The sequence below is a fragment of the Neovison vison genome, chromosome 5, assembly GCF_020171115.1.
Source record: "Neovison vison isolate M4711 chromosome 5, ASM_NN_V1, whole genome shotgun sequence".
In the NCBI taxonomy this organism is placed as follows: Eukaryota; Metazoa; Chordata; class Mammalia; order Carnivora; family Mustelidae; genus Neogale; species Neogale vison.
Genome location: NC_058095.1, coordinates 5971084 through 5989512, shown reverse-complemented (window position 1 = coordinate 5989512; position 18429 = coordinate 5971084). Strand labels below are relative to the sequence as shown.

Below are 18429 nucleotides of genomic sequence, written 5' to 3'. Positions count from 1 at the left end.
TGACTGGGAGAACTTCCCTCCTTCACAATACTTGACTTCTGATGAGGCACTTACCTTAAAAACAAAACAAAAAACACTGAAGTTACGAATTGTGACACAAATCAGAGACGTCTCTTTTTTCCAGGATCCCCACCATTAGAAAGAAGGGTACAGGTAGGACTCCTACCTCCTGAGTGTCCTAACAGAATCCGTAACTCAGGCTAGTGTTTGTAGGGCTAACCTGTTTTAGTGAAATTGGACAGATCCTGTAACAAAGCTGTTGACTTCTCCATTTTGCAAATGCTTTGCACCATAAGGGAGAAAAACATAACACCCCCAGAACCTATAAACACCTTTATTTTCCCAAAGAAATATCCAGGAGTTCAAGTGAACCGGTGATTATCCAAAGATCTCACTTTTTCAGAAAGGAAATTGGTCCCTAAATTACAAGACAAAAACCACAATTTAGTAGTGTAGCTAGACCTAAAAGCCAAGTCTTAATGCCCAATTAGGACATTTAATATAGCATGTTGACCTAGAACTTTCTGCCTAGAACCCAAGAGTTTTTTCCTTATCTTCTGTCTCAGATCCTCGTCCCTCTTTCTTTGGAGTCCTCTTCTGTAACCTGACACCACTGAGAGGCACCTTGCAAGATGAGAGGACTTAAAATCTTACATGTTACTGCCCAGCACAAAGGGTAGGTGGAGAATATAAACTATAGTAGCTAATAATTGTTTTATCATTTATCCACACTACTCATGTATTTTAGTACCACAGATACCATTTTGGTACTTTGAACTCCTGCTGTGACTTTAAATCTGTTTTTCTTTTTAAGATTTTATATATTTCTTTGACGGAGACAGCGAGAGAGGGAACACAAGCGGGGTGGCGGGGGGAGGGAGAGGGAGAAGCAGGCTTCCCACCAAGTGGGGAGCCCAGTGTGGGGCTCAACCCCAGGACCCTGCGATCATGACCTGAGCTGAAGGCAGACGCTTAACGACTGACCCATCCAGGAGCCCCTAAACCTATTTTCTTTAGAGCGAGAAGCCCACTTCTCTGGGTTTTCATTAGTTTGTCTTGAATTGAATGACTCATCAATCCTTGGGCAACAGAATTTAGAGTAACAGAGAAAAAAGCAACTAAACAGGTAGAACATTGAAACAGTCTCAAAAAGATGACACAGGACACAATGTTTCAAAATTTGTACATTGTTTACTTTAAGCAACAGTCCAGGATTGTGAAGTACAACACACATTTTAAGGATACTTCAGTTCAAGGTCAAGCACCAGCGTCATGCACACAGCTTCAAGTTACCGAAGAAGAGCATTGCCCCCTTGGGGTCTGTTCACCACAAAGACCCACTTCTGTGTGGTCACCACCCTTGCTTTGCTTACCACTTGGAATCTGTCAGCTTGAGCGTACATGGAAGCCTTCCTCTGCGTGAGAGCAGCGGGCTTAGCTCGTCATTAGTTGAGTTAGTATCTGGCTTATTTCTTAAGGTTCAAAAATGAAAAAGGCAGTTTTTTGCTTGGCAGGCAGCAAGGCATATGAGGCGCAGGCCTCTACTGTTCCATATGGCACAGGGAGATGCTTTTAGCAAAGGCCACTGACAAGGTAGGCCAACAACGAGGAGGTTTGGCGTAAAGACAACCCTGTGTTTGGGGGCCTGAAGGAACGGTGCCTGTGGACTGTTCACTGGTCTGTCCAGTCAAGGCTTGGTCAACCCAAGTAAAGCTGACAAGAAAAGGGTTTTAAAAACCTCAGTACAAAAGATCCTCTAACACATTTGGAACCAAATTGTTCTTAAAAACACTGTACTAAGTGTCACAAAACTTTCCCTCCAATCTACTACTAGAAAACACTCATGCCATGGCCTACAGACCCAGAGGAATCAGGACAGAGAGAGAGAAACCTGTTCTTTGAGGGGGGAGGGGGAGAAAAAAAAAGACAGCAGTACATAAAGTGCTTCTTTTTTAATGAAACAAATCCAAAAGATGTACAGTCAGGCTCAAGTTGTGCAGTTCACAAGCATGGAGGAAACAAAAACAAACAAAACGACAAGAGTTCAAGAGAATCCAAGCTAACCCAGGACGAGGCTGGACTTGCCGCCGGGGGGATTTCTTCGGGACGGCACTGGGGCCGGAGCCACTGGGCTGGGCACAGGGGCAGCGGGCACAGGCTTCTCCTCACTCTGCCCCAGGCTGGCCTGCAAGTCTGTGTCCACGTTTTCTAGGAAAACAGAAGAAACTTAGGGCTAATAATTATTTCTAGGTAGAATGAAGAATCTTAAGATTTTCTTGAAGGATGGTTCAGATCATACCTAGAGGTATCAAAGCATACACAGAGACAACAAATCGTACCTAAAGAAGGCAACAATCGTTCAACTATGTCCCCATAACCCAAAACCAACCACCATCGGTCTTTTTGTCATATCTGTACCCAGGCGCTTTTCTGTGTGTGTTCTTTTCTAAAGTATACACAAACAGGAAGATGTATTTTGGTTTTTGGGGGTTTTTTTTTGTTTTTGTTTTTTTAAGGTTTATTTATTTGAGAGAGAGAGTGCAGGGCAAGGGGCAGAGAAAGAGAAAGAGAGAGAATCCTCAAGCAGGCTCCCTGCTTACGCACAGAGCCCGACACGGCTGTGCCATGCTCTACCCCAACCCTTGCACACCAACCATTTAGTAATCACCTCACTTTAAAATTTGCCAGACTGGGGCACCCGGGTGAGGCAGTTTCCAAACTTGGAAAAGTTTGTTTTCTTTTTTCTTTTCTTTCTTTCTTTTTTTTTGGAAAAATCTTTGTTCCAAGTCAGGGGCGCCTGGGTGGCTCAGTGGGTTAAGCCTCTGCCTTTGGCTGGGGTCATGATCTCAGGGTCCTGGGATGGAGCCGTGCATCGGGCTCTGCTTAGGAGGGAGCCTGCTTCCCCCCAACTGTCTCTACCTACTCTCTGTCAAATAAATAAATAAGATCTTAAAGATAAATAAATAATTAAAAAAATTAAAAGTGACTGCAAAATGCTGGGCCTCATTTCGGTGTTAAACCATCAAATTCAACTCAGGTGTATATTCTTTTTTTTTTTTTTTGACAGAGAGAGAGAGATCATAAGCCACCCAGGCGCCCCAAGAAATGTACTTTAAGTCCCTCAAAGACTAACCATTAAAAGTTCATGTTCCTAAAACCCCTTGTACCAAATTTTAATTTAGCCAACTTTGATACCAAGAAGTCCAAGGAGGAAGAGGTCTAAGATTGGAAACTCAACAAAAAAAACTCAAATAGGGGCTCCTGGGTGGCTTAGCAGGTTAAGTGTCTGTCTTCAGTTTGGGTCTGCTCAGGGGGGAGACTGTGTCTCCCTCTCCCCCACCCCCCTGCTCATACTTTCTTTCTCTCAAATAAATAAATAAAATCCTTAAAAAAAAAGAAAAAGACCTCAGAAATATGCTACTGCTGCTTTTGACATTACCTTTTATGAACATTTGGAAATTTCTGTAGAGGTAACATAACACATACAATGTTCTATACTATCATCAACCAGCAGTAAAAATCAGTCTGAAGCTTTCCAAATTGACAGCCCTTACAAACAACAATGGAGCAAGAAAGGGTCACCCCACCCCCCTCCGTTTCCCGTTGCCACACTCTGTTGCACAAGAAGCAGGATCAAAGGCATCAACATTAAGGACACAAGTCCTCTGATAAGTATCTCTTAAATATGTCCCATTTACTGTAAATACAAACAAAACCCCAAACCCGACATTCTGAAACAACCCAAGATGGATGATTACAGAGCATAACTCCACCTGAGCCAGCCTATGGAGTCAAGCAATTTTCTTGGTGCTGCTAGAACTTGGCCTCACCAGTACCCATGCTCCAACAGCTCCCCGTTGTCTGTCTGCATCAGGCAGTTAGGAGTACTTCCAAAGGACACAGCTCATTACCTTGCAGCCCTACCGTGGTCATTTATTTTCATAAAATGATTTTTATTTTTACTATTTTTTTAGAAGAGTTTATTTATTTATTTATTTGACATAGAGAAATCACAAGTAGGCAGAGAGGCAGGCAGAGGTAGAGGGGAGCAGGCTCCCCGCTGAGCAGAGAGCCCCATGCGGGGCTCGATCCCGGGACCCTGGGATCATGACCTGAGCCGAAGGCAGAGGCTTTAACCCACTGAGCCACCCAGGCACCCCTTTAAGACTCTTTTTAAAAAGTGATCTCCACACCCAACGTGGGCTTGAACTCACAACCCCATGATCAAGAGTTCATGCTTCACGGACTGAACCAGCCAGGCGCCCTTCCATTAAACTATTTATTTTATTTATTTATAAATTTTAGGTAGGTTTCATGCCCAATGTGGGGCTCGAACTCATGACCCTGAAATCAGGAGTCTCATGCTCCACTGACAGAGCCAGTCAGGAGCCCCTCCATAAAATGATTTTTAGATAAATCAAGCTCACACCCACCAGTCTTATGTCTGTCTTTCATTATTAAGGGAACAGTTTTGTCTTTCATGACTAGATAATATGCCAAGAAAGAAAGAAAGAAAAAAAAAAGCACATATGAAGAATAAACAATTCTTAATTTAATTTAAATGCTCCTTTGTCTACTCAGAACTACTCCAGCCAGAAAGAATGAGGCTAGTCAGTTACTTCATCCCTTTAGTCTATAATGAGACAAGTTCAGGAACTGAGAATAAGGCTTTAGAAACTTCTACAGAGGGGCGCCTGGGGGGCTCAGTGAGTTGAGTCTCTGCCTTTGGCTCAGGTCATGGTCTCAGGGTCCTGGGATCGAGCCCCGCATGGGGCTCTGCTCAGCGGGGAGCCTGCTTCTCCTTCTCCCTCTGCCTGCCTCTCTGCCTGCTTGTGATCTCTATCTCTCTGCCAAATAAATAAATAAAATCTTTAAAAAAAGAAAAGAAACTTACACAGGACCTGACAGAGAAAGCTTCTGTCTGTTGAATCTAATAACTGAAAAATGGAACTTTAAACACAAACATGTCTACTAGAATAGCTAACTTACATACTCCTGACTTGTCTTTCTTCCTCGGCACATCACTGAGCTCAGTGAACGGACACATCAGAGTAAATGATAAAGTGCTTATTATAAGGATGAAAGAATTAGAACGTCAAGAAGTGCAGCAGACTGTCTAACTTGCCTAAAGGCGGGAAAGACTTCGACCTAAATCCCACGGACCTTCTCCCTCCGCTACAGAGGGTTAAAGCCTCTGCCTTCAGCTCAGGTCAGATCTCAGGGTCCTGGGATCGAGCCCCGCATCAGATCTCAGGGTCCTGGGATCAAGCCCTGCATCGGGCTCTCTGCCTGCTTATGATCTCTCTCTGTGTCAAATAAGTAGATAAAATCTTTTTTTTTTTTTTAAAGATTTTATTTGTTTATTTGACAGACAGAGATCACAAGTAGGCAGAGAGGCAGGCAGAGAGAGAGAAAGGAGGAAGCAGGCTCCCTGCTGAGCAGAGAGCCCGATGCGGGACTCGATCCCAGGACCCTGGGATCATGACCTGAGCCGAAGGCAGCGGCCCAACCCACTGAGCCACCCAGGTGCCCAAGTAGATAAAATCTTTTTTAAAAAATTAAAAAATAATAAATACATAAAATCTTTAAGAAAAGGAGAGAAGAGAGAAAAGAAAAAGAAGGGGAGGGGAGGGAAGGGAAGAGAGAGGGGGCAGGAGAGGAATCTGGTTCTTAAACCTGTTCTACGGAACAGCTGCCTCACAGAGTGTAATGGTAGGAAGAGGCCCCGAGGAAGCAGCCTCTTCCTTCTGGACCAGACAAGGCCTTCCGGCGGCTGCATTTCACTGAGTCAACTTTCACCCGATTCCTACTGCCTGACACACACGAGCCTTTCATTACGAGCAGAAGTAATTCTCTGGCACTTGTTAAGGAAGATTCAATAAATACTTCAAAGATTGACTATCATTAAATAAATGATTATAGCTCATTTCCACATATAATTGGTAACATGGATGCTGAGAATTTACATCTGCCCCCTAAATCATCATCTGTAAGATCACAGAGGTACCCGTGTCTTGCTAAATAAGCACCTGAGCATAAAAATCAAACAAACTTGGTCATTAAATGTTGTAGGCCAAGCTTGAAATGCCAGCACTTATTACTAAAAAGCTCTCATTAAGAGTAACAGATGCTGGGGCGCCTGGGTGGCTCAGTGGGTTAAGCCGCTGCCTTCAGCTCAGGTCATGATCCCAGGGTCCTGGGATCGAGCCCCACATGGGGCTCTCTACTGGGTGGGGAGCCTGCTTCCTCCTCTCTCTCTGCCTGCCTCTCTGCCTACTTGTGATCTCCATCTGTCAAATAAATAAAATCTTAAAAAAAAAAAAAAGAGAGTAACAGACACCGGCCTGACTACCAGACACATATTCTTGAAAGACTCTCCGTTTCCCCTCCCTGCGGCATTTCTGACACGGCGCTCACCGCAGCAGATACACATGCGGCCGTGTGCACTAACTTCCCGGTTTCATTTTTCTTTCCTCCGAACCTAGTCCTCGCAGGCGCTTGGGGCAAAGCCAGGTTTCACTCCCCAGTCTCTTTTTTCCCAAGACACGATTTCAATTTCAAATTCCAATCTATGCTAAAACCATTTACAGAACCAGAAACCAGGGCTTCGGGAGGACTCACCATGAATGTCGCCTTCTCCCTGGAAAAGAAAAGAAATTTAAAGTTTAGTTCAGTTTTTATTTTTATTTAATTTTTTTTTGGGGGGGGGTAATCTCTATAGCTGACATGGGGCTCAAACTCATGACCCTGAGATCCAGAGTCCCATGCTCCTCTGACTGAGCCAGCCCGGTGCCCCTAAAAATTTACTCCAGATTTTAATTTTATAACAAGCAAATAAAGCAGTCACGGTTCTGATAGGCTACTGTCTGTTTGAAACCAAATGTGAAATTTCATTTTGATGCAGTCAAGTTCAGGGTCAGGCGACAACATGATTCCATTACAACTTTTACTTACTTTTGGACAACGCTGAGCAAAAATGCTACATGACAGGTTGCCCCAGTGCCAGCAATATCCAACACACCAAAAAACGTGAACATTTACGTCAGTGACCTAATATCAATTAGGATTTCAGAGGATCCTTTAATCAGAATGGGTCTCTCCACACTTGCACCGCTGATGCCTGTGTGTGCTCTGAGGTCCCTGCTTCCAGACACATCCCTGGGGGCACTGGGACCATGGTCCTCTGCAGACAACTGAGGGTAAAGCCCAGGCTGGAGTCTCCTGCAGTTCAGCTCAGAACAACTGGGCAATGTTCGCCAACAACAGGAACAATCTCTGAATTCACAAATGCTACTACGTATGAGTTACGTAGGAAGTAAGCGTGCTCCATTAGTTCCCAAAATCAACAGTGAAGGAGAGGGACTAATCCTACTGGTAGAAGAGACATCTGAACAGACTCAGATCACGTCACCTCACTTTTCCGACTTTATTCTTTATCCATCTTCCATTCCCAATATGGCCTCCATCCCTCTCCTGATTATGTCAGACTCCAGTGGCAGAACTGACGTTCTTAGTACAACAGGAGAGAAGTGAATTTCTAAACTGTATTAACCTCAAAGCCCTTGTCCCGTGTTGTCACACTGACCTTCAGATCTAAGAAGTCTCCAGCGTTCGCTTCAGAAGAGTTCCTTCTCTGGGGTCCAGATGACTCAGAATCCTGTCGGCCACCACTAGACTTGGCACCTGAATTAAACCACACTTTCTTGAGGAATGGACAGAACTAAAGCGAAAACACTGCTTTCATGAGTGATGTTCGTGTTAGTCTCATATACAAAATGAGCTAACACTGTTAGGAGGGTTAACTGAGAGCTTAAAAATTCTACCAAATAACCCAATTAGACCCCAGTCCCTATTCCGACCCCTCAAGACTCAGTAGTTCCCGCTTTTTGGTCCCAGTCCTTCCTCCACTGACAAGCTTTAACTGTTGTTGATCTCATTATGGTTGAGCTGGATTTTGCTCCTCACAGGAAACCACTGTAGTTACTCATGCTGGGTCCGTCCCTTTTGACCAGTGACCACCGATATAAGCAGTACCTGCCGACTTGGCCCATGAAGGAGGATTTTCCTCAGGTGTCCCAAAGATGCTAGATGCCATTTTGTTCCTCCTCACAGGCTGTTCTGTTGGTTCATCAAAGCCTAATGAGAAATTGGATCCACCGCCTGGAGGCCGCAAAACCCTTGGAATAATGGAAAACATCCATTTCAGGTCATACCAAAATACTTCTCAGCATAAATGTCTTCAAACCCTTTTCATTTCATTTCTCTCACCCATTTGTTCCTCCTACCCAGCCCCCAACAAGGGAGAGGAATTGCTTCATCATGGTATAAATTCGGACCTGGATCACACCAGTTAGAACGGCCAGTTATAGACAGACAAGAATCAACAAGTGTTGACAAGGATGTGGAGAGAAAGGAACCCTCACGCATGGTGGTTGGTGGGAATGTAAACTGATGCAGCCACGGTGGAAAACAATATGGAGGGTCCTGAAAAAACTGATAATAGAAATACCATATGACCCAGTAATTCCACTCTGGATATCTACCAGAAGAAAACAGAAACACTCATTTGGAAAATATATGCACCCCTAAGTTTACTGCAGCATTATTTACAACAGCCAAGGTATGGAAGCAACCCAAGTGTCCACTGATAGATGGATAAAGCAGATCTGGTACAGACAGATGCACAGTGGGGTATTACGCAGCCATAAACAAGAATGGAACCTCGCCACTGGAGACAACATGGAAGGATGCAGAGGATATGATGCTAAATGAACTAAGTCAGACAGAAACAAATACTACATGGCTTCACTTTATGTGGAACCTAAAAAAACAAACCAAATGAACAAACAAAAAAAACCCAGAAACAGACTCACAAACACAGAGAACAAACTGGCCAGAGGGGAAAGGGTGGGGGGGAATGGATAAACGAGGTGAAGGGATTAAGAGGTACCAATTCCCAGGTATGAAATAAATAAGTCACAGGATAAAAAGTACAGCAAAGGGAATATACTCAATAATGTTGTAACAGATTTGTGTGGGGACCCATGGTGACAGCACTCACCATGGTGGGCATCTCATAGTGTATAGAATTGTCAAATGCTGTATGGTATACACCTGAGACTACTATAATACTGTATTGTCAACTATTCTCAATAAAAAGACTTAATATTTGCAGTAAGGTTGTCTGATGCCCAGGGCAGCTGAAACAGCCTGGTTCATGTCCCCTTCTAACAAAGACCTAACAGACCTCGCCTAAGGGGCGTGGCTGGATATATTTGCAAAGTAAGTTTGGAAGCACATCTCTTTATTTATGTATTCATAACGCACTTCCACTTTTATTTTCAACAAAACTAAAAACGCAAGAGTACACATGTAAAAGTTGATCATTTTGGAAACCCAAGGAAAGCTGAAGATAGTCTCCTCCTGTCTTGGCGTCACCAGCGAGCCGCATTTACACACCTGTAAGGCACGCAGTGTTCTCACTAGTAATGACAAGGGACTGGCCACAGGAGCAAGTCCGAACGAGACACGAGCGTAAGACTCCCGGCATCTTCGATTACCAGGCACCACTGGACACCCTCTACAGCTTTCAGTTCAGCAATGAAACCCAGCACTTGGACATTTCCAGAGCGTCCTGTCTTGGATTGATCAATGTGCTTCCTCCCTGGAAGAACTCAATTTAACTTGTCCTGTCACTACTCAGAAAGAGAAATGGACTGGTCTTACGGGATGATTTTCTAACTACTGATTCTATTCCGTTTTGGGGGATAGGAGTAGTCTGGTCTCCTTCTTCTTAATCAGTTTGAGAAGTACTTTTACAGGAGGATGTCCATGTCATCCAAGTTTCCAAATAAATTATTTGTTTTCATTTGCATACAGCTCCTTACATTAGAAAATGAAGGAAAAATTAAACACTTACGGGGTAAATTCCCTAAGTACCCCTCTAAGGGCATTCCAAGTCTTGATTTTTTTTTTTTAAAGATTTTATTTATTTATTTGACAGAGAGAAATCACAAGCAGACAGAGAGGCAGGCAGAGAGAGAGAGAGGGAAGCAGGCTCCCCGCCGAGCAGAGAGCCCGATGCGGGACTCGATCCCAGGACCCTGAGATCATTACCTGAGCCAAAGGCAGCGGCTTAACCCACTGAGCCACCCAGGCGTCCCCAAGTCTTGATTTTTAAAAAACTACTGTTGCATGCTAAATGTTTTCTCACTTCCATTATTTTTCCCTTCGGCGCATACATCATTGAAGAGTACATTTATGTTTCCAAACATAGGGGTCTTTCTGGTTTATTAATTTCTAGCTTTTAACTATAACACAGACAACTGCCTGAGTCCCTTGAAATTTGAGGAAAGGTGCTTTTAAAGCCTAATATGTGGTCAACTTAAGAAATCTATATATGCTTGAAAAGAGCATGTATTTGCCAATGTTCTATAGATCTACTAGGATAAAGCCTGCTAATTGTGAGTTGTTCTAATCTACTGATTTTTAAGTATGTTTTATCACTTAAGGAGAGAATCTATTAACAATTCCTACTACAATGAAGAGTTTGTCAGTTTCTCCTCAGAATTCTGTCAGGAGTTTTCTACCAAAAAGACTGCCATTGGGGACGCCTGGGCAGCTCAGACGGTTAAGTGTCCGACTCAGTTTCAGCTCAGGCTATGATCTGAGGGTCGCTGGATAAAGCCCCTGAGCCCACGCTCAGCAGGGGTCTGCTTGAGGATTCTCACCCTCTCCCTCTGCCCCTCCCCCGACTCACGCGTGCACTTCTTCTGTCTCTAAAATAAACAAATCTTCAAAGCAGAAAAGGGGAGCCTGTTTAGCTCAGTCAGTTGATCGTGTGACTGTCGATCTTGGGGTTGTGAGTTCAAGCCCCATGTTGGGTGTAGAGATTACTTAAAAATAAAAATAAAAAAAGTAGAGGAATCACAAGAGGAAAATGGGACAAAAAATACTAACAGGCAATTTAAAAATGTAGGTAGCCTCTAAACATTAAAAATGCAATCCCACTGGGGCGCCTGGGTGGCTCAGTGGGTTAAGCCGCTGCCTTCGGCTCAGGTCGTGATCTCAGGGTCCTGGGATCGAGTCCCACATTGGGCTCTCTGCTCAGCAGAGGACCTGCTTCCCTTCCTCTCTCTCTGCCTGCCTCTCTGTCTACTTGTGATCTCTCTGTCAAATAAATAAATAAAATCTTAAAAAAAAAAAAATGCAATCCCACTAGCAAATAAGTGAAATTTTAAAAAAGGATAGGGGCGCCTAGGTGGCTCAGTGGGTTAAACCTCTGCCTTTGGCTCAGGTCATGATCTCAGGGTCCTGGGATCAAGCCCTGCATAGGGATCTCTGCTCAGCGGGGAGCCTACTTCCCCACCTCACTCTCTGCCTGCCTCTCTGCCTACTTGTGATCTCTCTCTCTGTCAAATAAATAAATAAATAAAATCTTTAAAAATTTTTAAAAATAAAAGTAACAATAAATAAAACAAAGGGAGGGGTGCCTGGGTGGCTTGGTGGGTTAAGCCTCTGCTTTCGGCTCAGGTCATGATCTCAGGGTCCTGGGATCGAGCCCCGCATGGGGCTCTCTGCTCAGCAGGGAGCCTGCTTCCTCCTCTCTCTCTGCCTGCCTCTCCATCTACTTGTGATTTCTCTCTGTCAAATAAATAAATAAAATATTTAAAAAAATAAAAAAATAAAAAATAAAACAAAGGGATATGTATTTTGCTTATTAGACTGGTAGATATGAAAAATGCCAATTTCCAGCATTAATTAAAGTATGAGAGTATAAATCTCTACGAACTTTCTTTTAAAAAAATATTTTTTTATTAATTTGAGAGAGAGACAGAGACAGCGAGAAGCACAAGCAGGCGGGAAGGCAGAGGGAGAAGGATAAACAAACTCACTGCTGAGCCAGGAGCCCAACGCAGCGTTCGATCCCAGGACCCTGAGATCATGACCTGAGCCGAAGGCTGACGTTTAACCATCTGAGCCACCCAGATGCCCCAAATTTGTACAAGCTTTCTAAAGGATATTTTGATAGCATATGTCAACTGTTGGCTTTTTATATGAACTGGCATTTCTACTTCCAGAAATTATCCTTATCGGATAACCTGAAATATGTACAAGGACACTCCTATAAAAATGTTAATCTATAAATAAAATTGGTAATACCCTAACTGGCCCTTAGTAGGGGTTAGTTATCCAAGCCTGTCCATACAACAGAAAGCTGTATACATCAGGGTCAGATTTACCTTCACTGGTAGATGTCAGAAGTTATTCAAAACACAGTGAATGAAAAACGATGGATAACAGAAGGGCAATCACATGTTACATAGAACAATGTATGTACTGAGAGATACACTTATCTAGCTGTGTGACCTTGGGAAAACTGCTTACCCTCTCTCTATGCTCTGGTTTTCTCTGCAAGGAGAAGAGGTTCACGGTAGCTGTCTTTTAAGGCTATTCTAAGGACAGCCTATAGACTCTGCCTAGAACAGAACCTGGAACACAGACGGCTACAAGATACTGCATCAGAACTAGACATAAAGGCCTGAAAGCACAAACACCACAATGTTATCCAGGGTTTGTGCTTTCAGATTGAATTTCAGTGTCCTGTTTTTTTTTGTTTGTTTTTTTATTTTTTAAAGATTTTATTTATTTATTTGACAGAGAGAGATCACAAGTAGGCAGAGAGAGAGAGGGAAGCAGGCTCCCCGCTGAGCAGAGAGCCCGATGCGGGACTCGATCCCAGGACCCTGAGATCACGACCTGAGCCGAAGGCAGCGGCTTAACCCAGGCGCCCCTCAGTGTCCTGTTTTATACTTCATATTCTTCTGGCTTGCCTTTAATCTAAAATTCTTCTTTTTAAGATTTTATTTATCTGATAGAGAGCACAAGCAGGGGAGCGGCAGGCAAAGTGAGAAGCAGGCTCCCTGCTGAGCAAGGAGCCCCACATGGGGTTCGATCCCAGGATCCTGGGATCATGACCCGAGTCGCAGGGAGACTTTTAACCCACTGAGCCACCTAGGGGCCCCATTTTTTTTAAGATTTTTTTTTTTTTCAGATTTCATTTATTTATTTGACAAAGAAAGATCACAAGCAGGCAGAGAGGCAGGCAGAGAGAGAGGGAGCAGCAGGCTCCCTGCTGAGCAGAGAGCCCAATGTGGGGCTCGATCCCAGACTCTGAGATCATGACCTGAGACGAAGGCAGCGGCTTAACCCACTGAGCCACCCAGGCGCCCCTAAGATTTTTTTTTTTTAAGTAATCTCTATACTCAACGTGGAGCTTGAACTCGCAAACCCAAGACCAGGAGTCCCATGTTCCACCAACTGAGCAGGAGCTCCCGTCTAAAATTCTTTTAATGGCAGCTTCTGGGTTCCGGAATTCCCGGACACTCCTTCTATCGACAGTCCTAGCTTTCCCACTGGCCACAGCATGTGCTTGTCAGTGTGCACCCCTGTGCCCTCGCATCTTACAACTGAAACCCTGGCTCCTCTGCTCCCCGCCCCCCCTGCAGCGGACCCTGGCCTGCGCTCCCTAACGCCACACCCCTTCCTACCTTGTTCCTCCTCCCCGCAAACGAGCAGGAGCAGGCCTTGGTTAAGCCCAGGCGGGGGCACCTGGGTGGCTCTGCTCAGCCCAGAGCCTGCCTCCCCCTCTCTCTCTGCCTGCCTCTCTGCCTACTTGTGATCTCTGTCTGTCAAATAAATAAAATCTTCAAAAAAAGAAAAAAAAAAAGCCCCGGCGGGACTGAGGAGACGTGACCGACGGCAGGGCTAGCCGTCTTATCTAGATCTTACCTTCTCCACCAATCCAGCCAAGCCCCTTTCCTCACCTTTCCCTGAATAGTTGGTTAATCTCCACTTTGAGGGATTTACTCCCACTTTTACTCTGGCCTAGAGCACTCTCTACCCTTTTTTCAAGGACTCTTCAAAACCTAGCCCATCTCTTAAACCTCCAGGTCCTCCATAAAGTCGATCAGTAGAACCCTGCATAGGCTCAAAGAGGATCGGGTCTACATGGAGGAAAGGATGGCAGATCCTCTCCTAATGGTGTAAAGTGCCCGAGAAAGTAAATGTCTTTGGCCTGTGGGTCATGCAGTCTTTTTTTCCCCCCAAGAATTTATTTATTTGACAGAGAGAGAGAAAGAATACAACCGGGGCGCCTGGGTGGCTCAGTGGGTTAAAGCCTCTGCCTTCGGCTCAGGTCATGATCCCAGGGTCCTGGGATCGAGCCCGATGCGGGGCTCTTTACTCAACAGGGAGCCTGCTTCTCTCTCTCTCTCTGCCTGCCTCTCTGCCTATTTGTAATCTGTGTCTGTTAAATAAATAAATAAAATCTTTAAAAAAAAAAAAAAGAAGAAGAAAGAATACAACCAGGGGGAATGGGAGAGGGAGAAGCAGCTCCCCACTGAGCAGGAGCCCGATGTGGGGCTCGATCCCAGGTCCCTGGCATCATGACCTGAGCCAAAGGCAGAGGCTTAATGACTGAGCCACCCAGGCACCCATAGGTCATGTGGTCTTTGGAACTATTCAGCTCTGTTATGTAGCACAAAGGCAGCCACAGACAATCTGAAAACGAAGGAGCACAGCTCTGTCCAAATCAAACTTTATTTACAAACATTGCATTTGATTTTCATGTAATTTTCACAAGTCAAGAAATGAATTTTTTTTTTTTAACACCCATTTATGAATATAAAAATCAGGCACCGGGGCGCCTGGGTGGCTCAGTGGGTTAAGCCGCTGCCTTCGGCTCAGGTCATGATCTCAGGGTCCTGGGATCGAGTCCCACATCGGGCTCTCTGCTCAGCAGGGAGCCTGCTTCCTCCTCTCTCTCTGCCTGCCTCTCTGCCTACTTGTGATCTCTCTGTCAAATAAATAAATAAAAATCTTTAAAAAAAAAAAAAATCAGGCACCTGCGGCATTTGGCCCTTGGGTGATAGTTTGCTGGGCTCTGTTCTATCTAATTCAACAGGCTCACTTTTAATGGCTTAGTTGGTTAAGCGTCTGACTCTTTGTTTCAGCTCAGGTCATGGTCTCATGGGTTGTGGGACTGAGCCCCATATCTGGCTCCGTACCCAGCAGGGAATCTGCTTGAAATTCCCTCTTTCCCTCTCCATCTACCCCTCTGCCCACTTGCTCTCTCTCTCTCTCAAATAAATAAATCTTTAAAAAGAAAAAAAAAAAAAAAGGCAAGTATATCCAGGCATACATTTTATAAAGATGATAATTGTAGGTTTATTTAATTAAGCTGCTTAAATCATAATTAAAGGTCTGTTATAAATTCTTAATAGGCTTTCTCTCATGGTAAAGTTTGAAGCAACCAGCTTTTTATCCCTTAGCCATTTGATTTTCCCCAAATCAACAAAGACACCTGAAATAAAATCAAAATTAACTTGCTTCAATATCATCCCCTTCACTCCCTAGAGATTAGAATGATTTTTTATTTCCTTTCCATAATTAAACCCTCATGAATTATTTTACCAAGATGAAAATCTCCAGAACCCTACCAGGCTGGGAAGTATTTTGGGGTGTTGAAATAAAGGAATAAAAAAAGAATACTAGCACCCAAACACCAGCTTAAAAAGAAAGTCAAAGCTCTGAGCACCCAACTTTTTAAAGGTCTGTGTTCCTCCCACAATAGCAGGTAATACCTACTCCGATGACGTCATTGTTGTAGAGCCCATTTGTAACAGTGAGACATCCCCAAACAAAGGATTTGGATCATATGAGAGAAATTATTTCAGTTTAATTTTTTAAGATCCTCCTATTCTTTCTGAACTAAACCAGGATTACATATTTGAGACTCAACAAAAATGTGCCCATGAACTATGGACAGCAATTTTTTAAAAATTACTTTTTCTTTCTTCTTTCTTTAAACCTCAGAGTTCGCACGTGATCTTTGCAGATCATTCCCCTACTAGCCTACATTTATAATGTGCTTATGGAGCCAGGAAAATGTTACTGCAGAAACAAGTGGAGAATTCGGTGAGATTACAGAAGAAGGAAAGGTAAGAAGTAAACACAAGGACAAAGCTCTAGTCCTGAGATCATAATATTGGAGGGAAACTGATGACAAAAGGTGAATGAAAACATTTATTCTGCAAAACGAAAAAAATCACTCCTGTCTCACATTTCCAATATACATATCAAAAAACTAGCATGAGGATTCATTTGACCTGGTTATTGAAATTCTTTATGAAGCACTAAACAGAACTTAACCCCAAAAGATAATACCTGATTTTTTTACATAATGTGTCGATTTTCACATTCCAATCACTACAGTCTGACCAGCAAAGTTGACCACATGGCACAAAAGAAAAACCAAGGTTCAGTGTGTTCCAGTGCCCTCTGAAAAAAATGATCTCATTGCAAGGATGACAACAGAAGAGGGAGTGACCAGTATTTTCATAGGTCTGTCCTAATCAAGGTCCCCAACCTGCCAGGACCAACCAATTTATAGTTTTTTAAATCTTTCCCACTCTTTTCTACATTGTATAAGGGAAAGGAATGAGTTGAAAAGGGATGTCAACCTCCCGCCCAAGACTCACTGCTGAGCCCAGTTTTTTGTCCCCAAGTTCTCCAGCCCCGGTGAAGCACTATTTCACAGCCGTCTTCTTAGCCCCACAAAATGGCTCCCTTTGTGCCACTTGCCCAGGACCCCAAGGCTGGTCGCACACGACAGCAGGTCGTGATCAATGAAGAACAGATGCCCAGAAAAAGTGGAACCTAAGCTTCCTACAAGCCTTGAGCAGGATCCCAGAAATGTCTGTATCCACCTTAAAAGAACAGTGTGCAATTAGCCGAGACAATGTGGACACCTTCCACCGATTACAGACCCTTCCACCAAGTCAGGCAAGGGCTTGGAAAAGGGGTCCAGTCCAAACACCCAGTGTCCTCTTCCCCAAACGCTGTAGCAAGACTGGCCAGAAAGGCCCTGGCTTCCCAGGTGGAGACAGTACGGAAGAGACAATGGATGTCTCCGGCCCCGCCCAAGAACAGGAAACCTCCTCCAGCTCGGGAACCCGGGCCAGCGACGAACTCGTTTGGCAAACGTCAAAGGGGGAAGGGAAAGAGGTGGGATGCAAAGACTGAGGTCCGAAGGTTTGAGCGCAGAAAACCCACTCGGACGGGCTCACCGCCCCCCCTTTCGCATTCGGAGGTGGGCGCGGGAGGGGAAGGAGCAGGGGTCTTTCCTTTGTTAGCGGAGGGGAAGCACCTCGCAGAGGACTGACGGCTGGGTCCCGGACGGGCGTGGGGTCGCAGTGACCAGCCCCGCCCGACCACAAATGCCACCTGCCGGGCGGGCCCCAGCGGATAGGAGCCCGCAAGACTCGATCGCTGCGGCCGCAAGAGGTGACAGCCGCGCCGGGCGCGGGGCCGCCACCTGCCCCGGGCTAGAGGCACGAGCGCGTGGCCAGGGGTGGGACAATGGGGCCTCACCCGGGCGCCCCGGGGGCTGCCCAAGTACCTGGGGGCCAAGACCACCGCCCTTTAGTCGGGCCAGCCGCGCCGCAAAGGGAAGGAAGCGAACCGTCTCCTCATGGCCTGACTACCCAAATCCCGCAGCACTGCGAGGGCGAGCAGCCCCGGCCCTTCTCGGCAGACCCCTCCCTCGGGGGGCAGGAATGAATGGGAGAGGAGCGGGAATCGGGCGGGGCTGGCGCGCCGGGCTTGCGGGACAGCACAAAGACGGAGCCGACGGCCGAGCCCCGCCGCCCGCCCCGGCACGAGCGCGGCGCCCGAGGCACGTTACCGCCAACGACCGGCCGCCCGGCCTCAGTGGCCCCACCGGGCAGCGGCCCTCCCGCCCCCGCTCCCGCCCCCCGAGCTCCTCGTGGGGCGGATGCGGCCCCGCAGCCTCACCGGGAGCTATTCCTGCTGTTGGGATCGACTCCCTTGAAGGTGGTGGTGGTGGTCATGGTGCCGAGGAGCGAGGTAGGCTGGAGCGGGAGCAGAGCGCTGAAAGGGTCGGGTCCGAGGGGCGCAGAATTGCTCCCCACCCCACTGCCAGCGACCGCTGCAGGAACCTCTGCCACCGCCTGCCTCGCCGGCCGCAGCCTTTATAAGGCTCGGAAAAGCCCGCCCCCACCCTACCGGTATTGGCCAATTCAAATAGCCTTTTTCGTTCCTATTGGCTCCCTGGAGTGCCAAGCACCGAGAGGCACCTCGACGGGCTGCCGTGGCCCCAGCTCAGCCTAAACCCGCCCCCTTCCTGGTCAGGGTGTCTTTAGAAGTTCCCCCTCCCCCATCCCCAAATCTAAGCGATGATTGGACAAAAGGACGAACCTGCCCCGCGCTGGGCACAAGTTGTGCTCGCTATCACTAAAGGAAGTTACCTGACCAAGGGAAACTCGCCCTGGGCGAGTTGGAACCCACAAGCAGAGGACAGGTTTGTCTTTACCATTACTTAACTTGCCTTACTCATGGAGAGACAGT

General features: G+C 45.8%; 1 protein-coding gene across 1 annotated transcript; it reads right to left on the bottom strand.

The window, feature by feature from the left end:
- Positions 1–1937: 1937 nt before the first annotated feature.
- JPT1 (Jupiter microtubule associated homolog 1) lies at positions 1938–18037 on the bottom strand. The gene is made up of 5 exons (XM_044247460.1): positions 17857–18037; positions 8035–8177; positions 7586–7683; positions 6622–6640; positions 1938–2208 (listed from the first exon to the last, which is right to left on the bottom strand). Exons 1-5 carry the CDS (start codon positions 17910–17912, stop codon positions 2060–2062), a joined length of 465 nt encoding a protein of 154 aa, XP_044103395.1. The 5' UTR covers positions 17913–18037; the 3' UTR covers positions 1938–2059.
- Between the last annotated feature and the right edge of the window lie 392 nt (positions 18038–18429).